This window comes from Galeopterus variegatus, unplaced genomic scaffold, assembly GCF_000696425.1.
Source record: "Galeopterus variegatus unplaced genomic scaffold, G_variegatus-3.0.2 Scaffold1003, whole genome shotgun sequence".
In the NCBI taxonomy this organism is placed as follows: domain Eukaryota; kingdom Metazoa; phylum Chordata; class Mammalia; order Dermoptera; family Cynocephalidae; genus Galeopterus; species Galeopterus variegatus.
Window position 1 is genome coordinate 424948 of NW_007727114.1, and position 25419 is coordinate 450366.

Genomic DNA, 25419 nt, shown 5'->3' on the forward strand with positions numbered 1-25419 from the left:
TCAGGGCTGCGGCCCCGGCTCCCGGCGGTGTGCCTGTGCGCGAGCCAGGACGTGTGGCCGCCACCCGCCTACGGGAGGTCAGCCCTCCAAACCTCGGACCCCCCTCTTAACCAAGTCTGGGTCTGGGCCGGGGAGAGCCGGCGCTGGGGCTCGGACACCCCGGCAGTCCTTCGTCCTCCCTAGGCCCAGTGTCTGCGTTCCCAGCCCCAGGACCCAACCTAAAGCTCCTGGCCTCGCGGGGCTGTAGCTGAGACGTACTTCCCAGGGCAGACAGGTGTACTGCAGGGACCTGCAGAAAAGCGACAAATGTCATTTTTAAAAGGGCTGAAGAATTTTGTTTCGCTCATTACAGCCCCTTTCACCACTACCACGAGTCAGACAAGCTCTGTAGAGGTCTTGTTAGGGACGATGTCGAGGTCAGGGGCTTAGTTCCACCTGGACAGAACATTTAAGACTGGCAGCGTCAGGGGTGCATTGGAAATATCAGCTCTATACTTCCATGCTTTCCAGTGCTGGAATCAGACCTCTCACTGCTGTAATGCTCTTAGTAAAATGTTCTCTAATTTCCAGTGACAGGTGGGAGAAGGGTGGGCAAAGAATGACCAGGAGTTCTGTGTTAGATTCAAGGTGCCACTAAATCCATAGCTACCTCATTCTGTGTGCCAGCCACTCCTATTAGCATCATAATGGCTCGGAGGAAAGAGCAAGCCCAACTCATCTGGAAAAGCCAAATGCCTGGTAACTTTACAATGAACATTTGCTGGAAAGGCTCTACATTTGAGCCCTCAGCCCTCTGGGGATGCTTGAGGTGTCATTCCGCAACACCCGCTTGGGTGACAAAAAAAACATGCAGGAGACTGAGAATATACAGCACATTAAAGCTACACTGTTCACTGAGAATTTACAATGCTATCATATGCGTTTTATTTATTTATTTTTTTTTAAAGGGTTAGGGCTTTTTATTTTTATTTATTTTTATTTTTTAAACCCATGCATAGACAAAACACATTTAACACACTCCTTTCGAATGCACTCACCTCTAATGTTAAAAAAAAATTTTTTTTGCCATAATGTATATCTCTGTGGCTACATTTAATATTAACATTACATAAATTTGTGGACTTGAACTTCTGGATTCAGAAGCACAATTATAATGTAAATCTCTATCATACAGAGAATAATGACAGTTTGGATCTTGACATATAATACATATAAAGATTCATGCTAAACATCGGTGCTTACCACTGCACAGTACAGTTTTTCAAGAACAATAAACTTGCCTTCTTAATTTGTTAATATCCCAGTGTAAATTCTAAGTAGAAGTAGAAGACTCAATTGCAAATTCTCCTCCCCCCTCCCAAATAATTCTAACCCATTCATGTTTTATTCAGACTTACATAAATCATTTGCAGAACTCAGCCTGTCTAGTTTAGGATTTTGTGTGTAACAGCTTCCAATTCAGAAAAGAAAAACTTACAGAAATCAGATATTGTAAACAAAAGAAACAGCCAAGATAAAAAAAAACTATTATGCCACATTTCAAGTTCAAATGCATAATGATAGAATTTCCTATGCTGGAAACAATACTCACAAATAGCAACACTGAAATCCTTGACAACCAAAAAAGCTACTACCAAAAAGTCCTTGAAATATAAACTAACTCTGACTAACATAAAACAGCACAGGGCCCATATAATGTCCTATTAAACAGAGGTAATTGCTGCTAGGGGCCTGCAAATGCTTTTCTTTCTTAAGGGAATGGGTTTGTCAACTTGCTTTTGTTTATATGTAACAGAAGTTCTACATAGGCAAAAGCTTGGACCTTATTCCCAGAATCCAGCACAAAAGTAAATGTAAATTTCAGGTTGTAAAATATTGTTGCCATCAGTAAGAGAGGGCTACTGATTCTGATAAAAAGCTATAATTCCTGTTCTGGCAATAGCATTTCCTGATAAAATTGTCTCTTAGAATAGGTTAAGAAATTGAACCATTTCATGAGAGTCTTCCAGGGAATAAATTATTTGAGGTTTGATATCTCGCTTGGATGTGGAGTTTGAGGGGTGATAGAATGGCTTAGTTAAATCGATGCAGGCTAAATTCTTTGGTTGATGACAGAAAGAGAAAAATAAATAGCATGTCTAGTCATTTCTTTATAGAGAATTAATTGGGCTTTTTTTTCACTCTTGTAATGAGGTTTTCTTTTTTTTCGTCTTTTTTCGTGTTAGTTAAATCGATGCAGGCTAAATTCTTTGGTTGATGACAGAAAGAGAAAAATAAATAGCATTTCTAGTCATTTCTTTATAGAGAATTAATTGGGCTTTTTTTTCACTCTTGTAATGAGGTTTTCTTTTTTTTTCGTCTTTTTTCGTGTCTGGCAACAGGATCGCAACCCTCGGTGCTGCTCCCGCCCCTCGCTCAGCCAGTGAGTGGGAACCGGTCTGTATGTGGGATCCGAACCCTCGGCAGCGCCACGCTCACAAGCGGTGCACTGTAGCAGTGCGCCACCAGGCCGGCCCGTAATGAGGTTTTCTAATAAGTCCTTACTGATGGCTCTTTGGAGGGCATCTTAACAGAGAAGGGGGAGGTGGCTTAGGAGCCTAAATCAGCTGGGTCCTAATTTTACCGACTGACCTGGACACCTTTCCTGTCTGTCAGAAGGCCTTCCTTCATTCTTCAGTAGGATTAGGACAGAATTTGAGACCTCAGAGAGAAGCCCTGGGTGAAAGGTAGGGTCATTGCTACCAAGAGCTACTCCCTTAGCCAGAAGGACGTTGTCACTTTAATGAAACTATTCCCTCTTACCCTTGTGTTCTTTCTTCTTTTACCTGGAAGTGGACCCTTGCTGTAACATGTAGATAATAATAGTCTCCCAAGAGACAATGATAGATTCGCCCTTTCCCAAAACATTACAAGCTGTATAATTTGGAACAGAAAGCAAGAAATAGACCCTTAGTGTGTATTTGAAAGACAGTCAATCTTTAGAAAGCAAGCCTGACATCAGTTTTGTGACAGTTCTTTAAACCGCACAGTGAGATAGTGGAGATTTGAGTCTCCTAAAGGAATTGGCAGTTAACAAGGACTGAGGCTGCTTTGCTGTCACCACTGGTCTATGGTCCGTAGGTCATTTTATTTTGGTATTAGACTCTCTTCTCCCTTGAACTTAGTTTTGACCCTACCTTGAGCCCTGGATAGGACAAAGTGAAGATACTGAGCCCCCATGGAAGTGGCCCCACCACCCGAGTTATGGAGGGACCCAGGGAGCATCACAGGGCAGAGAGGCTCCCACCTCCCTGCAGGCCAAGGGAAAGGCGTGAACCGAAGGGAAGGGCAGTGATGTGTTGCCTCTTGGAAAGTTCCTTCCTTGTGTCTGGGCTTTGCAGTGTAAGGAGTTGTTGGCTGCCTCTGGCCCCGGAGCCCTGGCTCCTGTTTAATATTCTGCCTGCTCCGTTGATGTTGTGCTTGGCTCCTGTGGGACTGCAACTCACGGCTTGAAACTGGAGCCAATTTTCTGTCTTCATCTCGCAGTGTTTTGACTGGAGGCAGATCCAGTTCAGGCCGATCAGGGCTGGTGGAAACAACTACCAAGTGTCTCTCTGTCTGCTCTGCTTTGGGAGAAGAGAGTGGAGGGAGCCCCAGAATGGTGTAGAGGAACCGGCCTGTGGAAGGGAGAGGAGGAGGCTGCAGGGGGCAGCGGAACAGACTGAACCTGCAAGCATCGGTTGGAATTACGGTGGAGATTTCTGTCCCCCCCGCCCTTTTCTTTTGATTGATTAGCAGATTTCATCAAAGGAGACTCCCAGGGGATTGACTAGAAAATTGATTTTGCCTTACTAATAGAAAGGAAGTGCAAGGGTTTTGGCCTTGCCTCTTAGCAGTACATTTTCTGCGGGAAGGTCAGGAGGAAAATGTGTTCAGGAGGCAAAGCAGCTGTCTGGAGGAAGGCTGAGGGAATCTGAGAACAATAAGAAATGGGGTTTTAAAGATCCGCCCATGAAATGCAGATTGCTGAACACAGTGGCTGAGCTAATAGCAACAGAGTTTACTGAGGTTTTCTTTGGAAGAATAATAAAATGTTTCAGGGTGAAGGGGAGGACTGAGAAGTAAAAGTTTGCTGAAGCACAGGAACGAAGATGCCAAGGCCATGCCCTGGCTTGCTCTTCATTAGGGCTGTTTTCTTTATTCTTTTTTTCTTTTCAGATCTGAGGCTGTCAGAGATGACTCTGGTTCTGTCCATGAATAGATTCTGCGAGCCCATTGTCTCAGAAGAAGCTGCTGAAATTGCCGGGTACCAAACACTATGGGAGGCTGACACCTACGGAGGCCCGAGCCCCCCAGGGCCAGCACAGGCTCCTTTGCAGGGAGACCGGGGAGCCGGTCCCCCCCTGGCAGGTATTGCCCTTGACCTTCCTGCTGCCCTCTGCAGCCAGACTGGTGGATGGGAGGTGGTGTCTGGGGTGCTCTTCTGAGCCGAGATAGCTAATGCTCCAGGGACTTCCCCAGTTGCCCCTGTGCCTCTCCTAAGCAAGCCCAGGGCTCCAGGGAGGGGACCAGAGGTGATATTTAAATTGCATTGAAACCTGTGTCTACCTGGGCTGTTGCTTGTGTATAAGTCGTGCATCTATATTTTTAAGAGAACCAGACCAGATACTGAAACTCTGCGTTTGGATTCTGGTTTTCTGCCCTGTCGAACTGTATGGTTGTCTCAGAGCTATGCAAGCCCTGGTGGGCTTGACCATGAAATCTTTATCCCATGAGACATAAAGGAATCTGCACTTTGGGCCAGCAAGCTATGTGCTTCTTCTCTTTATTAAGCACACAATTGGCTATGGTATTGCAAGAAAAAAAAATTTTTTTAAGCCAAGAAAATAGAAATATGCTCTTCCTGATTTTTTATTCTTATAGTCTGAGATAAGTTCTTTTGGATTTTTTGTAGTAATAGCTATTTTTAAAAAAAGAAACTTAAATATAAAACAAGTACTAAATGAAGCTTATTTTGCTAAAAAGAATTGAAAGCTGTGATTTTTAAAAATTAGACCCTACTTTTATTCATGATTGACATGTTACATTTTTGAGAGTGGAAAGGAATTTAGTTACCCAAAATTTCATTTTAAACTAAAAAATTTTTGATTATGTATTTTGAAAGAAGGAATATTTTAACTCCAATGTGCAGATAACTGTTTGTTATCAATGGTTACAGTTAAAGATGTATACCTATGAACAGTGGTGTTATGTTATCATGGATTTAATTAAATAATTTGAATAAATACTAATTTTATTTCTGAGTTATTACACGCCTCCCCTTTATGAATTTTGCTGTTTGCCTGTGCATAGAATTAAGATTCTGAGTATTTAATAAATGCTGAAATATGTCATTTTCTTCTATAATTGCCTAGAAATCTTTGCCTAGCCTGGGTCACAGGATTCCATGTGATAGCAACTATTAAGACAAATGTTTATTTTTAATCACCACATGTACAGACAAATATGTAGCCAAGTTATCCTCTAGAAAGAAAGGAAAAGAAAGTATTTTGTTTGGAGAACCTCTGGCAAACCACATGTCATTTGTCATATCTGATTTATTACCACAGGATCACATTACAGGGGAATTTCAAATCCTATAACAACATCCAAGATCACATACTTTAAGAGGAAGTATGTGGAAGAAGAGGATTTTCACCCACCACTCAGCAGCTGTAGCCATAAAGTATGTTTTTTTAATAGTCATTATTTTTATTAACAGTAACAGTTGCTTGATCCATTTCCAGAAATTAAATTGTTTCACCCAAGCAATGAAAATTAACCACTTCTCAGTAGAGCCACATTAATCGTTGTCACTTTTTTGGGTCCTGTGTTATTTTTCACAAGTACTTGAAGAAAGAGCCAGCAAGAGTTCATCTACCCAGAAATAACAAAATTATATAATCCAAGGAAGATCATTTTTACTTATAATTTAATATTTCTCAAGTTACATTCAGGGTTATGGTTATTCCATGCTTTCATGTGCAAGGAAATGCACTTGTTCTTTTCTGAGATGCTGTCCCCAGTTTGAGCTCCGGCTCCTGTGGCCCTTGCTACTTCTGTGTGTGCCCACATGAGGGTGAGAACCTAAGGCTACACCTGACCTCTTAGGGGTAGACTTGCCATCCCTTGAGTGTGTGCCTGCAAGTAGAAACTTGCACTTCACTGTACATTCTTTACATATGTTCACTTTGTTGAAATATAGGATTCATTCCCAAGAAAAGACAATAGCTAACTTTTTTGCATGTATGGTAAGAAAATAACAGGATGGGGAAGGTGCATAGAATTATGAAACTGGGCATCTAATCTTTTGAAATATCAGTTCCTTTTTCCTTATGGTTACCTTCCTTCAACTGTAATCAAAGAGAGTATAACCCCAGATCCTAGTTGTCTGAAATGCACAGAGGATTTTCAATTCATCTTCTTCTCTGTCTCCTCTTGCCCCCCCTCCACTGCCACATCCTTTAGATGTTGCTTTTACCCTGCTTATAAAAAGACATCAGCATGCCTTGGCAGGTGATGGGCTTTTCCCTGCATGTGTAGTCCCTGCCTTTGGTCAGTCTGGGCTGGTTTCATTCACAGCTCCTCAGGTTATGCTGCCAGTTTGCTTTTTTAATGACCTGGAAGAGCTGGTCCCCAGGACACAAGCAGTTTATTTCCTTTTTAGTTTCTGTGTTGTGGTTGTAGCCGTTTTCCAACTGCTACTGGATTTGCACCAACCTTCACACAGTGATGGTATCACACAGCTAAGGAGTGAGTCCTCTCATTTGCTCTCCGCATCTCTTCTCCTGCCCAGCCCCAAAAGGAAGCCTACTTTGGTCCTTCAACTGACAGATCCTGTCAGGGTCTGAGCCTCATTAATTATTGGTGTCCTCTTATCAAGCAAGGATAATTGCGAGTATGAAACCCAGAGGATTAAAAGACGGACAGCACTGAAAGCCAAATCTCATGCTCCTTGATGGCTAGACCAGTTTTTGAAGTATATTCATTATGATCTGCATCTTGACATCTTTTTAAAAACATTTACTGATGTACAATATATGAGATATGTATCTATGTGTATTCGTATACACACACACAAAAAAGGGCACGTATCATAGTACAGCTTAATGAATTTCACAAAACATCCAAATCAAGAACCAAAACATAAACCAGCAACCACAATCCTTCGTGTCCACTTCTAGTCACTACCCCTCCCTACCACAAAGTAATTGCTGTCCTGACTTCTAACAGCTTACATTAGTTTTGTGTTTCAGCATCTCCCTCACTGGGCCATAAAAGTTGGAACAACCTAACCTGTCCCTGCTGAGGTGTGCATTGTGGCTGGATTCCCTGGTGCTCAACCACACCAGTGAGTCAAGAAGGGGGTGGGAGCTCCAGCCAAGTGAGGAAGGGGGCTACGGCCACACTGGGGATGCTACTTAGCATCTCTTAGTGAATCTGGGGAAAACAAGACCACAACATTCCCAGACCCAGACACTGCCAAGAAAGAAATATTCTGTGATGATATATTTGTAGAGTCCATTTCCTAAGCTTTCCCTTTCTATTTTTGATTTTTAGACCATCTCAGTTTTTGAGGAACGAGCCCACATCCTTTATATGTCCTTAGAAAAGCTAAAGTTTATCGATGATCCTGAAGTGTACCTCCGAAGATCTGTCCTTATAAACAACTTGATGAAGAGGATCCATGGAGAGATTATCATGCAGAATAACTGGTGCTTCCCAGCCTGCTCTTTCAGTGGCGCCTCCGCCCAAGAGTGGTTTATGGCTCAAGACTGTCCTTACCGAAAGCGACCACGGATGGCCAAAGAGGAGTGTGAGAAGTTTCATGCCTGCTGCTTTTACCAAGAATGTGGTGGTCACTACCTAAATTTACCCCTTTCTGTCAATGCTAATGTTGGAAGTGCCTCCCCTCCCTCCTCCCTTCCCTCCTCCTCATCTTCCTCCCCACCTCTGCCTTTACCAAGCTGTTCCCACCAGGTGGATTTTGATATAGGCAGTGCACCCACTTACAAGAGTGATGGCCAGATACCTGCCAACGAAATCTTTGTTACTAATGTCAGGTCGCTTGAAAAGGCCAAATTAAATGATGAGAAAGCAAATAATGACACCAGCAGAGATGGCAGCCCCCTCAGCCATGAACCTGTGGGAAATGACCTTGCTTTTGAGTGCAAAAGCCAATTTTATGATTATTTTGAGACTGGATATAATGAAAAAAACAATGTAAGTGAGTCTTGGAAAAAGTCCTTGAAGAGAAAGGAGCCTTCACCAAGTAACAAACTGTGCTGCAGCAAAGGCAGTAAAATATGAGCCGTCTTTTCACCGGAACTTTGAAGCATGCACAGCATGATCAATTAGCTCTCATAAATTTTATTTTGAATGGATTTTATAGTTTTGTACAACTGATAAAATTATGCCATGAACATGCCATGTTGTTTTAATGCCTGGAGAGCAGATTGTGTAAAACATCTGTATAGTAGGCATCAGCAAGCTCCTTATAAGTGTGATTTTACCAAGAAAACAGTTGACTTAATGCTTAAAACTATATCTTAGTTTTCTTACAGAAAAGATTAATAGATTAGATTGGGGAACAATGTGCCCTTGTGATATTTCCATTGCTCCCCCCCCCAAGGAGTCTGTCACTAGCTAAGAAACTTCAACATGTTTGCCAATTAATTAGGTAGTTATTTGGTAAGCAAATCAATATAACCAGCAAAGGATGTCTGCTTCTTCTATATGATACAATACTTTTTTCTGAATTAAAGACTGAAGACAGGGATCTAGATGAAATGGCTTCAATGTGCTGTTAAGTATTTGTATTTAACAGTCTCATGTGACAGATGAAAATAGGACGTAACATAATGAAACACGCCTGTCTAGGGGCCGCAAGCAACAATCTGCGGAGAGGGTATTCCCTGCAAGTTCCTGGCTTGCCTATGATGGGTGATGAGGCTTTTAGAGAGGTGTTATACAGGGCGATTTTTGGTGCCTTACTTTACCTTAATTTTTGCCAGTGTGAAAATTAAGGATAAATCAGAGTTACAGCAGGGATTTAACAAACAGGAAAAAAAAAAACAAACAGGGTGGATCAATATGGTTTGGAAACTGTTAACTTTGAACTATTATTGCGTTCAACTTTTGATTCGACATCTCTATTCTTCCTTTATTTTTGATGCCCAATTGCTTTTGGATTTGGCATTTTTAGATAGGGATGGAGGAAACAATAGAAAGAGCTGTTAGGAACCATCACTAGCTGCTTGAGCTTTTCTATAGCAACAGTCTGTTGCTGGGGTTTGGGTTTTCTGGGTTTTGGGTTGTTTTGTTTTCTTGTCCTATGAAGTTCATGAACCAGTGGCATGCATTATATTTTAATCTGTTTTGCATCATTTCACTTGTTTAGATTATAAAAGCATGTGGTTTTTTATATATGACTTTTGCTGTTGATTAAGAAGCACAATGTTAATAAATGATGTGGTGATCAATAAGGTTTATCTCAAAGAATGTAAAGATTTTAGGTTTGGGAAAGTTATTTTGGAGAAATGGGACTTAGTCTGTGATAGTTACTATGTATTTGGTCAACATTTTTCTCAGTAATGTCTTTAATTTGTACATTTGCAAAAGTGTTCCAAGTGGCCCTCTGACTCCTTCCTTCCACGCCAGCCAGCTCCTCCTGCTAAACGATATTCCAATTTCCAAGGTTACTAATTGACTTGGGCCTCTTTAAACAATACTTTACAGGAACCAAATGCCAAACGGAGGAAATAAGTAAGTCCTCCCAGTTTCTCCAAGATAAAGCTTTTCCAAGGTTACTAATTGACTTGGGCCTCTTTAAACAATACTTTACAGGAACCAAATGCCAGACGGAGGAAATAAGTAAGTCCTCCCAGTTTCTCCAAGATAAAGCTTTTTTTTTTATTATTGCTATTAATATTAAATATAGGTCTCATTCATACAGTGTATGAGTAGGATCATTTGGACAATTGTCCACAAGGACCAATTTTTAAAACATGTTCTTGTGTTATAGCTAAATAGTCTAGTAATGTTTTGTCCTTTATTTTCAATATTTGATAAACATTTGATGTTGAAAACTTAGATGATAGATGCTTGTATATGAATGTGTTGTAATAAAGTGAGGTTTTCTTGATATATATTTATTAAAATGATCAAAATTCATCAAGCTTTTTGGTTTTAATGGCTGTTAGCTATGTTTCTCTTTTCCATTTTTCTCTCTCCTTTAAAAAATTCAAAATGTCTAGAAACTAGTGGACAGTGGCCACAAAGGAGTTTTCAAAATGAAAGAGTACCTTAAGAGGCCATTCTGACAGGTGGTTTAGAATGGTCCTAGTTTGTAGGTTTAAATTTCTGTTAATTAAGAAGCACAATGGTGATGTGGTGATCAGTAAGGTTATATCTTAAAGTATGTAAAGGTTTTCATTTTTGGAAAGTTTCTGAAAAAAATTGCATAACATGAAGCCACAAATACTGAATCCTAGCTGATGCCTTTATGAAATGTCAAATTATTTAGAAGATGACCCATATGTAAGTGGTTATAACAGCTGCAGGTTATTGCTCGTAGTATTCCATACAGTTCCTGCATTAATGTTATTCTTAGAAGCTAATATTTGATAAAGGGGGAAGCTAGTTGAAAGCTAATTAATTTGTCAAATGTAGCATTCTTATTATGAGTATTATACCTCATGGAGATTTAAATATGAAAGAAAGGACTTAACCTTTTGCTTTTTAAAAGCTCCCAACATTACCAGATAATGTTTTTCTTTATGGCCAAAGCTGTAAAACGAGGGAGCTGGTGATTGACAGCACTCACCTGAGCTGCAGACTTACCGCATCTGCTCCAGAAAACCCACTAGAATTGCTTCCTTACAGGATGAGTGGTGCTTTTGAATCCAGCAGCATGAAAATCTGTATTTTTAGTCATCAAGTTTTTGTTTCTAGAACATTTCAAGTATACTAAAAAAAATTTTTCTTCACCAAAAGACAATCCCTAAACACCCATCTAAATTATAAAAATTTTCCTGTTGTTAATATATAAGAGCATTAGGACCCTCTGTACTTGCCTCCTTTGTGCCCAGCGTTATTTTTACTCGTAAGATACAAAGTTAGGTTTTTTCCGGAGTGGCCAAGGCATCCCTTCACAGTAAGTTAAATCTACTAACTGGGTTCTATAGTTTTATCTTGACAGACTTGGAAAAGCCAAGACCCCCTGCACCCCATACTGCTGTCTACCCACCTGCAAGTAGCATTTTCCTTCATTGCTGTGTTCTGCTTTAAGGAGAACCTGATGTGACAAAATCCAGGCCTTTAAAAAATAAATTAGGGGAAATCTTCACTTAAGAAAGTGGGCCTGCTCCCCAAGAGGGCCTTTAATTGCTATTCCCCTAGGCATCTAGGTACATGTCATTAACTAAATCATTAACCTTTGCCTCTGGATCTTCCCTTCTAAAAGTGGGTGATTATAGGAGATGGTCTGGCAAAGGCATTTTAAAAGGACAAAGGTATTTATCATATACTTTCACTCTTAAAATCCTACTATTCTATACTTCACCTCAAGGGCATTCTAGGGACAGGATTGCAGGGACAGGGGATACTGGAGGAAAGTAGAAAAACTCAGACCCAGCAGAAGCCACTATCTGACAGTCAATTGATAATTAGGGTAAAGCATCTTTGGCATGATCTTTTAAGACGATGGAAATGTAGAATATTTTACATGCTACTTTGTTAAATAAATGCTGAAGAAAGTGAATGTGAAAATACTTGTTTTTAAGAGCTCATAGCTAACTCCTCAGAGTGCAGCTACCCACCCCTCCAATGATGAACTCGTAGTACAGCTTCACTTGATTACTTCCTCTCTGTGTATCAGGCAGAAAGAACAACTTGAGAGATGTCAGCTTGGCAATATATATCAGACAAGGATACAGGGAATCTTATGTGATGCAACTAGGCTTTTATATCCCTCAAAAAAATTGTGAGCAGGAAACATTTTTGGAAATAATTAGTTGTTAGAATCTATTTTTATGACAGCCCCTTAAATTTAAAGTCATTTCATTTGTAGTTAAGCTTATCACATCCCTGCCAATTTTGCTAGGCCTTTTCAAAGACAAAGATTCAGCATGGCATTAACAATGATGGTTTAAACTAGATGCAGATCTGTCCCATGAAGAGAAGAATGAAATCAGTATTTAAATAATAAAAGAAGAGAATGTATGGTTTCCAGTGATTCATTTTAAGATTGCTGTGTTTTGATTCTGTGGTTTAAAATAAATGCATTAAGGATCTTTTATGTTACTACAAGATGCTTCCTTTGCTTTCTTAGAGCTGTAGCGCACGAACAAGGTTTAGAGAATGTATGGTTTCCAGTGATTCATTTTAAGATTGCTGTGTTTTGATTCTGTGGTTTAAAGTAAATGCATTAAGGATCTTTTATGTTACTACAAGATGCTTCCTTTGCTTTCTTAGAGCTGTAGCGCACGAACAAGGTTTATTCTCTTTACATGGCTGAAACTTCTCCATTTTATGCGATACAGCTACATGGCCTGAGGTGAGTTACTAGTGTAGAGGTTGTTTTCAGCCCTCGGAATATGCCATATTTTAGCTGGGACAACACGCTTGGGAAAAGCACTTGCAAAGATGTAAGTTATGAACACTTGAATCTCGCATCCTGCCATAAAGTGCATCAGCAAGTGAGTTTAATAAAACATGCTGTTTAAAATAGTCTGTAATTTCCTGTTTCTGCATTTCCCTTCAGTATCTGTGACAGGCTGAAGAAAGATGACTAAACGAAGGGAATTTACACAAGCTAGTCTGGTGGTGTTTGCAAACCATCACCAGGAGCTTCATCTTCTTTGGTAAACAATTCTCTGGTGGGCTATCTATGGTTAGTTTTTTTTCCTTGGTGTTGATACAATTTGTTAATTTTGAAAATGCAGACAACATACAAACTACTTTTTCATAGTCTGGAAACACCTGCTTTTGACCACAATGAAACTGATAGAACGTATGGAGATGTATTAGTCATTTCTAAAGAAATTTCCCATATTTTCCAACCCCATTTCTATCACTGTTCCCTTGATTAAAAATCCTAAAACGTTATAAAATGCGATATCTTGGGGGGGAGAATGCACATAGAAAAGAACTTGCAGAGACATAAATTGTGATCTTGCTTCCTGCTAAGATCCCCAGGACAATAGACAAATATCAGAACTTTGGGGGAAAGGGTCCCAATGTACCCTGTAGCCTGTGCTGCCCAGACTAGCCTGGCCTTCAGCAGGTATTGCTTCCATCGACATCATTCCATGGGAGCAGGTGAGTCTAGGCTTCAGGCATGTGATCCTCAGCTGCTCTCCGCTGGTCAGCTCACACATGAGCCCAGCTCTGACACTTCTAGACATGGTGCTTTTTCTGCAGATGCCTTCTGAGGAGACTGCAATGAATTAAACTCAGGTGTGGCATGACCCTTTGCAATCAAGAGGTGAGTAGATAGCTCCGAAATGCACCTGACACCACACACCTGCACTCAGACATCTATACCATCGTCAAAACTCACAACACCCCTATGTACACGATAAAGGAAAGACAGAGAATGACAGGCTATGCAAGGGATTTCTGCAAAAGGTTAGGGAGTTGATCTCTGATCGAGTAGAGTGGAGGAAGTCTGAGAAATACGGTGCTCCACATGCACAGCAGAGTGAATTCACTTTCTTTAATGGAAAGTCTTTAAGGAAAGAAGACAGAATTTTTTTCTTTGTCAAACCTCTTTAGGAAGGTAGGAAAAAACATTTCAGGGACTAAAGGATTTCTTTTATGTTTTTTCAGGAATAGAGAAATGGCTTGTCTGCCCTTTCTGGAGCTGGGAGTGCTTCTCATTTTGTTCTCAAAGTCCTTAGATGTTGTGCTTTTCAAGAAGCCCACCAAAGCATCTTTGTGACTAGGTACAGTCATGTGTCACTTAATGACAAGGATATGTTCTGAGAAATATGTTGTTAGGCGATTTCACTGTTGTGTGAAAATCATACAGTGTACTTATACAAACTAGACGGTATAACCTACTACACTCCTAGGCTATATGGTAAGCCATTATAATCTTACAGGATCACTGTCATATATGTGGTTTGTCATTGACCAGAACATCAAAACATCATTATGCAGCACATGACTGTATAGGCATTAGCCCAAGGCACCTCTCTCTTGTTCAGTTCAGGAACAGAGGTTGTGGTTTCTCATGAGATTGGAATACTATAGTTCGACTTATGATTTGTTGATGTTACAATGGGTTTATCAAGATGTAGCCCTATCATGAATCAAGAAGTACCTACATAGCGGAGGATTAACAGTGTGGAGTTGGAGTCAGACTGCATGGATGTAAATACCAGCTCTGCTACTGTAGCTGTGCAACTTTGGCCTTGGACAACAAGCCACTTTACCTCCTAGTGCCTCAGTTTCCTTGTCTGTACAATGGGGTGACACATGGAACCCACCTCCTCATAAGGTTGTCAGGACTAAAGGTTTTAATATCAGGGAAGTGACTTGACCTTGCCTGTGTGCACAGTATGGGTGTACAGTAAGAATGAACATCCGTGACTTCTCTGCTACTGTCCCTGTGTGCCTTGAAGGTAGGCCCTGACAAGTGCTAGATCCTCCTCTTGTTGAAAGTGTTCAGCCTCTTGGGTTCCATACAGCGAGCTTGAAATTAAATAGGGAGATGGTGTCAAACCTAGGGTCCTAGGACCCGTAGACAGCTACTAAAGTAGTCACTGATATCCCTGAGATATTTCAAAAGGCTTATTGCAGATCATAAAATTTCTTGAAAGCAGTTGCATAGGCTAACCCATGTCAGATTTCTTTACCTTTGGCTGGAATTCAATTAGCTCTGAGTTAACACAGATATCACAAACTGAGAAGAAATTCTGAATGGGAAAATGAAGGCATTATCCTTAATAAATGCAACTTGTTTTGAAAATAGAACCTTTCAGAACATTGGCTGTGTGAAGGGAATAAGAGGTGTCCTTTACAAGAGAAAAGATCAAAAACCAGTAACCACTGAGTCATCCACCGTGTTTGCCAAAATTCAAGTTTATTCAGTTACTGTCTTGAACAATTCTCTTAGACCTAGCTTTTACTCAGAAAAAATCAGTATTGAGTTTAAAAGTTTAGATAATTTATACTAGACACTATTTCTTGTGCTCCTATACCTGATAATGGAGGCCAAATCAGAATTTTTTAGATAATTATAACTTTGAGGGCATGGTCTACAATAAGATAACTAAGATGCAGTTTCCATTTATAAGATCTAAGTTTAAAAAGCAGATCAACTTGGGAATGATTATCCCTCCTTCAAACTCTCATTCCTTTCTGTGCTGCCATTAAACTCAGAGCCCAACCAATGGTTTCAAAATAGGACTCCATTTACAATGTTATGTTTCCATCTCTCTCAATTTTCCAAGAGAATATATTTTTCCCTAAGATGAGGTATACCTGTAGTGATGCTTACTGATTCGTAGGTCCTGGAATGAGAACAAAATTGAACCATATGGTTTGAGAATGAGAAATGGACACCAGAGTATAGTGAAAGCAAATGCTGCATTGTGCCATGATGGTCCCAGAACTTCTCTGCAACAGGCTCTCCTCCTACTCCCCCATCCTCTGGCCTCAGGGATCTCATGATTGGTACCCACAGTTGCCATTTTTTTTTTTTTTTGTCTTTTTTCGTGACCGGCAACGGATCGCAACCCTCAGTGTTGCGCCCGTACCGGACCGGGACCGGCTACGGGATCGCAGCCCTCGGTGTTGCCCCCGCTCCTCGCTCAGCCAGTGAGCAGCCGGTCTGTATGTGGGATCTGAACCCTCGGCGGGAGCGCCGCCACGCTTCCCAAGCGGCCCACTGTAGCAGTGCGCCACCGGGCCGGCCCCCACAGTTGCCATTTGAGCCAGCTGAGAGAAGCACTGGGAGACCAGGACACCTCAACCTGCCCAGGGACATCCAGGCTGGCCATCTCCAAACCCTTGTCCTCTTGGTGTTTAGAAACCCAGCAGCTGGAGTAGATATTTTTGTTTTCCAGTGATGAGGATTTCAACCAGTAAAGGTGATCAATCAGAATTCTCAAACAGTCCGGCCTTCACCTCACTGGTTTTAGCAAAAATGACTTAATGAACAAGGGATGTGGGACATCTCTCTGTCTGGAAACAGTATTGGTGCCTGCGCAGAAAGAACCCTTAAACACCAAGGCCATCTGTCCATCTGGGCGTTTTCATGGATAAATAAATAGATACATACCAGAAAGAACCCTGGGATGGAATTTGCAAGAATTAATTGATTTCCAACTTGTATTCTCATTATAGATCAGACAAGGTTTAACTCAATCATTCTAAAATTTTCTAAGTTTTTACTAATTTTCTTAGAGTCTATTGTATTAATTTCTGGTCAAATGACTGCTATTAACCACAAAATTATAACCAAGTTAGTGGTGACAGCAGGAGACTAGGAGTTAGGAGACAGATTCCTGCCCACCTCTGCCACCCACTAGCTGTCTAACCATGAACAACCCTTTAACTTCTCTGGGTCTTAATTTCCCATCTGTCAAATGATGAAGCTGGCCTCAAAGATTGCTCTCTTCTGGCTGAATATTTGTTATTCTAACAACCTGGGATCTTTCTGAAGATTTTCACTTGAATTTTTTACACATCACCCCTTCTTTTCCTTCCCCAGGATGCCTTTTTTCCCCCCCAATGAAACTGAGAAACTGAGGTTTCCTGTCCCAGAATGATTGTTGTCTGCGTGTGGCTGCAAACCTATTGTCTGAAATACATTCCTCCAGACAGGCCATGCCCCCCCATTCCCAGTGCAGTTACTCTGCCCCTCCCCCGCGTCCCCCTCAGCCCGTTAGCGCCACACACCCGGAGTCAGCCAGGCACAGCGCTGCTCCTCCTGGCACAAGATGGTCCTCGCCTTCAAACAACCAGCAGGCCTGCACCACGCAGGCAGGAGATCCGTGCGCTCTCTTCTCTCTCATGTTTATGCGTAATAAAATAGCGGACTTTCCCCCTTCTGTTTATGAAGACAGTCCTTGCAGCTGTGACTATAACTGGGTTGTTTTTTTTTTCCCATACCAGCCAAGATTATGGTCCTATAACCCAATTAGTGTCATTTGGTGGTGGTCCAAGTGCTTCCCCTGCGCGAGTTTTAATTTGGGAATCCCCGGAGGCTGCACTCCACATCTGTAGCCGGCCTGTTCTTCCTCTCCCCGTATTTGCTCTAGGTTTACGGGAGGATTAGCTGTGTGGTCTGGGAGGCGGCTGCCTTTCTTTCATCCACATGGCTCTCGAGCCGCCGAGGAGCCTTTTACTTTTCATCAAGCCCTGGCACCTGGAGGGCGGGCAGTCCGGGCGACTGGAGTGAATCAGTGGAACCCCTGCAGGCCCCGAGGGGCGCGGCCCCGCGAGCGTGGGGGCCAGGAGGACGCGGCGGGGCAGGCTGCTGACGGGGGAGCCCCCCACCTGGCCGGGCTGGGCCGAGCTGGGCTCCCGGGGCGCAGGCCGAGGTGCCCCCCACCCCGCCCCCACTCCCTGGCTGGCGAGGGCTGGAGGGCTCCGGGCGCTCATTGTGCAGGCAGCTGGCACCAGCTGGGAAGGGGAATTAGCATAACAAAGAGCCGGAGCGAGCGCGGCGCGGCCCGGCGGGGGCTCTGCGGAGCGCCCCCGGCTCAGAGCAGCCACGCTGTCACCCGCAGCAGCGCGCCCCGGGTCGCCCGGCCGGACACCCTCGGAGCGCGGAGCGCGGGGCGCGGCCCCCCGAGGGCGGGCAGGGCCCGGAGGAGATGGTGGGTGTGGGTGTGATCATAGCAGCGCGGATGGGGGTTTGTGCACAGTGAGTGCGGGTTCCTGGGAGTGTGCGTGCAACCGTGTCCCTGGGCGAGTGAGGGCGCGTGTGAAGGGGTCACCTGTAGACGGGAGGGGACCCGCCAGCTGCCTTCCTTCCCGCCCCAGGACGGCTTCTTTGTTTATTCCTTCCCCGACACGGTCGCCGCTGACGTGAAGCCTTGGTTCTCATGCCTGGCTGACCTCGGAACCCCTTGGGGAGCTTTTACAAAGCCCGGGCGCCGGCCCCGCCCCGACCCCGAGACTCGTGACTAACCGGCCTCTACCGAGGTCCCCAGCGTGGCGGGGTCCTGGGCCGCGACGTTCCCGGCGCGCGGTGGGGCGGGGCCGCCCGGGCCCGGGTTTAGGGCCTGGCAGCTCGTCCTCCGCCTTCACTGGCCGAGGTCAAGTGCACCTTCCTCCGCAGCCAGCGCTCGGGTCTCGGGCCTCGGACCGGGCAACGTCACCTCCGTGACTGCATATAACAAGCCTTACAGCAGCCCCGTGGAGAGAAGCTGGCGGGAAGCGAACGCTCAGTTAAGTGTCACAAAAGGTCACAAAGCCAGTAATTCAGCGGACCGAATGGGAGCCCGGGGCACAGCCCACGTTCTTTCCACTGTATTTTTTTTTTTTTTAATTAAAAAACAAAACCAAACCCAAACACTGCTTCTAAAGTGCTACCAGACCTCAAACTGACCGAGTTCCTGGAAGGACCCTGGGAGGACTGCTGGGTTAGGGGGGTCAGGGTGCAGCAGGACCCACGACCCAAGGAGGCAGACGCGGCCCAGACGACGTCCCTAGGAAATGCCCCAGGCATGTTCTCCAGCTACCTTTCCGCGCCACCTTCGACTTGGGTCGCTCCGGTCTCGGCCCCGGCCGCGGGAGTCGCAAAAAGGTCCCCGCCCAGCCCCCTCCAGACTCAGGTTCCCAGCCCCCTCCCTACAGGAAGGAAAGATGACAGCACAAGCCGTTGCTGTCACCCAGGAGCTGTCGGCAGCTGCGCAGCCCGGGGCTGGGTGAGGAGGAGGCGGGAGAGAGCACAGTCGCAGCCAGGGACCCGGGGACCGGGAACCCGGCGTTGCGCCTCTGCTCCTCAGGCCCAGCGCCTGGGCTTCGTCCCGCGGCGCCACTTCTGCTTCCTCCTTGTGGGAGCCGGGCCGGCTCAGCGACTGGAGTCCCATGCCTCGGCTCCCTCGGAGAGACAGGACTGAAACGAGCCGCGGGGCTCCGCCAGCCCCAAGCTCCCGCATCACCCAGAGGTGTGCATTTCCACAAGCGCAGCCTCCCCAGGCCGCTTAGCATCACCAAGCCCCAGAGAGAGAGGCAAGGGCTTCTGAGGCCACCCAGGCCCACCCACCCTTTTCACAGTCCAGGAGGTCGAGGCCTAGGGAGGGAAGTGACTCCGGGGGCTTCACAGCCTCCCGGCTGCCTGCAAGCTTCGCTGGGCTGCACCAGGCTCTTGAATAGGCAAGCCTAGGTGCGTACTTACTCGGGACATATTCTGCAGAGAGAACCCCAGTGCTGGGGAAAGGAGCCCTCATAGGAATGCAGGCAGCATCTGGCCTGGGAGGTGCCGGAGGGGGGGAGGTTGAAACCCTGGACCCCAGACTGACCTCCACCCCATCTGAGTTCAGGAGTGGGGCAGGGGAACTGGTGGCCTTATGGGGCTGGTGGTGGCTGCTGTTGTTATTATTAAGAGTTCAGAATTCTCGAAGGTTCTAACAACTGTGTTCATTCTCAATAAATGGTTTCTTAATAATCGTTTTAATTAGCAAAAAGGCTGTCTTATTAAAGCTAATTAAAGGCAATTTGGGAACCTTATTTTCATACAATCATAAAATTAGAGAAACAGGAGGCTGGAGAAATGGGGATGTCTCAGCTTTTCTGCAGAGGGGGCAGAGAGAAGCTGGGAATGGAGACCCTAACCCCAAGCCAGGCCTGCATGGTAGGAGTGCCAAGTGGGTGGGCCAGAACCCTAGATTTGGGTGTAGCCTCAGACAGAGCTGGAGACCAGCTGCAGAGAGGGATCCTCCGCCCACATCCTACAACTGGAGTCTCAGAGTGACCCAAACTCTTTCTCCTCCTTCTGCTTCTACCGTTAATAAGTTCTCTCTCTAGTTATCGAAATTGCAAAAGAAGGCACGACCGTTGCATCTCTGCCATTCGTTGGCAGTCTTAACCAGGCCTCATTTCTGCTCAGAAAAGCTCCTTGGCTTCACAGGCATTCCCTGTCCATCCGTTCTATGGCTGATAGTCCTAAATAACCAGGTTGACAGGTGCATTTAACACCCAGGCCTGACCTTCAATGCCCTCAGACGTCAGCCCAGGCTACTCACCCAACCCCACCTTCTGCTCCAGCCAGGTCGGTCTCTCAATGTTCTCTCCCGCTGACCTGCAACTTCTCACCTCCCAGCCTAACCTCTACTGTTCCCTTAGCCTGGGATAACCGCTCCATGCCCCTGCTTATGAAAAGAGTAACTTCCCCTCAAGGCCAATTCAAGGTCGACATTTTGTATGAAGCCTTCCAGGGCTACTATAGGCCTATTCCATGATATATAAAATGTAATATATAAAAATAGTGATATATAAAATTCTCTCTAGGATTATTTTTCAACTAGAATCATCGTTTTGGGGGTTTTGTGTTTTTAGAAAGACATTATAAAGTAGGAATTAAATGTGAATTTTGGAATTAGAGAGCTTAGTTACAATCCTGGCTTCCCATAAGGAAAGGTGACCTTGAGCAAATGTCTTGACTTCTCTAAGCTCAGGTTTCCTCATGAGTAAAATGGGGCTAATGCACCAGAGGTGGGAGAGAGGTAGGGAGGGGGGACAAATTGGTAAAGGGCCACAAAAAATGATGGCATTGCATAGTGCTGAATATTCTGATTATCCTGATTTGAGCATCACGTATTGCACACAGATAATGATATTCAATGCTGTATCCTACCAATATGTACAATCAATTATGTTTCAATAAAAATAAATAAATAAATAAAATGAGGCTAATGGTAATACATAACTAAGTTATGGGGATGTGTAAAGAGATCATGCATGTAAGTCACTTTACACAATGCCAGGCATATAATACTAATAGCTCTGTGATCATTGTCCTTGTTGATGTGGGGGACAATTTAGGAGGTATGAGCAAGCCCACTAGGAGAAGAGAGCCCCAGTCAAAGGGTTTTCCTGGCTATCTGAACTCCTGCCAGCCTCACCCCTAGGGCTTCCAGTGGCTCAGTACCCACCCTCCATCCCTTCTCTCCAGGATCCCTTCTAAATCCTAGGATGGGACTCTTCTCTGAGGTCTTCATGGGCACATGTTTACTTTAAGTGTCTAGTGTCAGAACTCTGCATGAAAAAGACACTGGACAGGGGGTCAGCTCCTTCGCTTTTTGCTTTGTTTCCTAATCTAAACAACCCATTCTGGAAAGAATATAACAATTTAAAAGAACTTTCCAATAAATCCTGTTACAACACTAAAAAATTCTTGCCTATCCTTGAAAATTCGGCTTGGTGCATACGTAAATTTTGCACAGCAGACCTTTCACCTCTCCTTATCCATTGCTTAGGCCATGGGACAGTGTAAATGGCCATCACGCAGCAGGGGGATCCCCTCTGTCCCCCAAGCAACCTCTGGATGAATCCTTAACAACAGCAAAACTGCCCGCAGAGGAAGGACAATGAGCAGACCCATGACATACTAGTGTTTAGCTGGCTATTCTCGAAGTAATCGTTTAAGTAGGAGCCTTGGCCTTGATGATAGCTATTATCACAAGCCCTAACATTTACTAGAGTCTCATCAAAAGGAAATGCAGACCCATGACACAGTGATTCTGATGAGCAGCACACTTCCACCTTCCAGGGGCAGCAATCGAAGCAGAAGCGCCGCACAAATTAACCAGCAGTCCCTCGCGTATAAAGTGCAGTGTATATTTTCTCCATTGCAGCCAAGAAAGGGACTTATTTGCCGTCCCTGAGCATCGGTGGCTCTGTTACCCCACCACAGCTTCCGATGGGGCTGGAGCTACCTGACATGTGTGATTAAAGCTCCATGTTATACAGCAGTGGCTGTGTTTTCAAGGAGATGGAGGAAACCTCACAGGACCCCTGGGGCAGGACACAACACTGCTCCTCAGAACGTTCTTTTTAAAAAAGTTGTCATGAAATCCAATTAACCAGCTGGAAGGCCAGCGTGGGCAGGCCTCCTCAGGGTTAATAAATAATAGAACGTGCCCTGCATTGGAAGGGGTATCTCTCCTCTCTAAGCTCAGAGGCGGTGACAAGCCCTCCTAGCAGGAAGAAACATGTACCACCACCACCCCCTAGTCCCTGAAACTTCCATGCATGCAGCAGTGAAGGTCCCCTAGACAGATGCCCCAGGGTCCTGAGGGCACCTCGCCCCTTGTCCCCATCATGAGCCACAGTTCATTAACCCAGCCCCAGGGTGAGGGAAGGAGGGGGCTTGTCTTGAGGGAACAGAGCATTAGAATGGGGTCAGGAGCTCTGATTCTGGCTCCAGGTCTGTCTCGTTCTCAGGCAAACTGTTCAGAGGCTCGTGGTCCCAGCTGCACAGACTGCTCATGGTAAGGATTGTGAGGTGGGCACAGCAGGCCCTCCCTCACTGGTCCTCTGTCCATGGCTCTCTCCTTGGGTGGGCTCTTTGCTTTTGCTAGACCAGCTCTGTTCCATAGAAATATAGTGCAAACCATGCACGTGATAGTAAATTTTCTAGAAGCCTCATTTAAAAGAAAAAATTCAAAGTAAAGGATGACATTAACTTTAATAATACATTTTTTAATCCAATATATATGAAATATTTCCACTTCAGCATGTAATCAATATAAAAATTGTGAATGAGACATTCTACATTCTTTTTTTGTTTGTTTGTTTTGTACTAAGTCTGAGATCTGGTGTGCATTTTATACTTACAACACAGATCAGGACGAGACACATTTCTGGTGCTCGATAGCCACATGTGGCTGGGGGCTGCCATACTGGACAAGGTCAAGGCCTGGGAGTCCATGATCCCTTGTACAGGGAATCAGGCAGCTCCCCTCCAGCTCACAACCACATCTGCTCTCCTTCTTGCCCTCTGGACACCACGTTCTTGTTTTTTGGGCCTCTCAGCCCAGCCATCTAGTTCAAGGCTGTGGAAACACAGAAAGGCATCGGAAGCTGCAGTCACTCCCAGCGATGGCCCAGTGGAAACCCCAGACACCAGAGGGTCAACATCTTTGGGTGGGCTGGTGGGACTGGGCAGGTGGGGAGGTGGGGGGAATGGGGGTTAGGGGGAAGGGCTGCCGACAGTGGTATTCCCAGGATGGCAAGGGCTTTTGTTAGGAGCAGAGTGAGGAACTTTTAATCCTCCCTGTTAACAGAGAGGGAGAATGTGGGTGGCAAGTAAAGTCTTGTTAGGGAAACTACTAGCAGGAGATGGCAAGGGCTTTTGTTAGGAGCAGAGTGAGGAACTTTTAATCCTCCCTGTTAACAGAGAGCGAGAATGTGGGTGGCAAGTAAAGTCTTGTTAGGGAAACTACTAGCAGGAAGGTGAGCCACATGCCCAAGTAATCGCCGACTCCACCACTCTCCTCCTTTGATGTAGTGCACCTTGGTGCCATGCAGGCCAGGCCAGGCCTGTGGCAGACACAGCCCTTTCCGGGCAATTGTGACTAAGTGTGTATGTATGTGTGTCTCCTGGCCCCCAGTCGGGCTGCAGATGCCTGCCTCTGCAGGTCCCCCGTCCAAGAGCATCCCAAGGGGAAATAAGCTGGGCTCATACGGTCTGAACTTCAAATTTAGACCTGTGGTCTGAGAAATAGGAGTGTCATAGAGAAGACCACAGGCTGGGACAGATGGCACCATACTCACCATGTCTGTCCTTCCTCCCTTCCTGCTCTCTGCTACCCTGTGGAACAGTAGTGCATGAATGAGCAGTGACTCTTCCAGACAGGCACAGGGTCTGAGAGATGCCCCAGGCAGCTGCCATCAGCCAGCGTGCTGAGTGGAGGGGCGCTGCAGGGAGCAGAGAGGTCTGGTGGAAGTGGTGTTCATGGGCCTGGAAGTGTGGAATGACGCATCCTCAGGGAGGCCCCATGAGTGGGAGGAAGGTCACCCATTTGTAAGAGGTGACATTGTGGGGCCCAGTTCTCAAGCCCTGGAGTAGTACCAGGAACTCTGCCAACTCTGGCCTCGTGTCACCACCATTCCCCAGGCTTTAGAAAAGGGAAAAGGGAGCTGGTTAATCGGTCTCTTACATTTAGAAAACAAACATTTTACAGCTTACAAATTATACCTCTATTATGGTATAATTCTCCTAACAGTTCTATAGGGTTGGCAGGGCAGGTGTTATTATCTTTACAGCTAAGAAAATTGTGGTTCTATGAAGGGAAAGACTCCTTCAAGGGCCAGAGCCAAGATCAGCAGGCAGGCTTTTCCAGCAGATTTCTCCAGAATCGTTGCACAAGGAGACCTTAGAGCAGGGGTCTTATAATTTGGGGGCCATAGATCCCTTTGGGAGTCTGATAAAAAACTGAATCCTCTTACTAAATAAATGGATTTTAAACAGTCCACAACCTCCTTGAAATTTTACAAAAAATATTGTGTGTGCCTTTTTGGGGGTGGGGGCTGGGGATAAGGGGAAAGAGGATCAGATTTTTAAGAGTCTATGACACCCAAAAAGTTAAGAATTAGTTGTTGCACAAGGAGACCTTAGAGCAGGGGTCTTATAATTTGGGGGCCATAGATCCCTTTGGGAGTCTGATAAAAAACTGAATCCTCTTACTAAATAAATGGATTTTAAACAGTCCACAACCTCCTTGAAATTTTACAAAAAATATTGTGTGTGCCTTTTTGGGGGTGGGGGGCTGGGGATAAGGGGAAAGAGGATCAGATTTTTAAGAGTCTATGACACCCAAAAAGTTAGGAATTAGTGATCTGGTCCAATTCCTTCATTTGATAGATGAGGAAATGGATGCCCAAAGAGGGCCAGTGATTTGCCCAGCATTACACTAGCCTCAGAGCAGAGGTGGGACTCGAAATCGGAGCCAGACCCGCCCCGTCCACTGTACACCACTCTGATGAGGTCCACGGGTGCCTGAGCTGCTCCCGGCTCCAGGGAGCCGCAGCTTGGGAAGTGCTAAGCCCCTGCACAGAGGGATCAAGACTAAGAACGGATGCGTCACCTCAGCTCCACCCTAGCCAGCTGACAACTGGCCAAGACCCCGCACTGTCTGAATATCCTTTTACCTTCCAGAACAACAGAGAGAGGTTCCCCCGACCCGCCTACTTCTGAGGAACAGTACGAGGACGTGAGGACATGCAATGGGATGGGCTCCGGAGATGGGGCAGAGGAGGCAGTACAGAGGGGACAAGGGGACGCAGACGCAGGTTAAAAGAGGCTGGGGCTGGGCGCTGGGTAAATGGGATGGTTTTGTTTTATGCTCCCATTTTATCCCCTAGAGCTAAGTTTCCCCCTCCCTCCTGCTGTATGTAACAAAAGTTCTCCTCAAACTTTGCCCCTGAATGGTCTGAATT

General features: G+C 45.0%; 1 protein-coding gene across 1 annotated transcript; it reads left to right on the forward strand.

Annotated features, from left to right (window-relative positions):
• The first annotated feature begins 3967 nt into the window (after window positions 1-3967).
• SERTAD4 (SERTA domain containing 4) lies at window positions 3968-9083 on the forward strand. Its single transcript, XM_008574161.1, has 3 exons — window positions 3968-4389; window positions 5589-5704; window positions 7579-9083. The coding sequence occupies exons 1-3, from the start codon at window positions 4131-4133 to the stop codon at window positions 8326-8328; spliced, it is 1125 nt and encodes a 374-aa protein (XP_008572383.1). The 5' UTR covers window positions 3968-4130; the 3' UTR covers window positions 8329-9083.
• Window positions 9084-25419: the final 16336 nt, after the last annotated feature.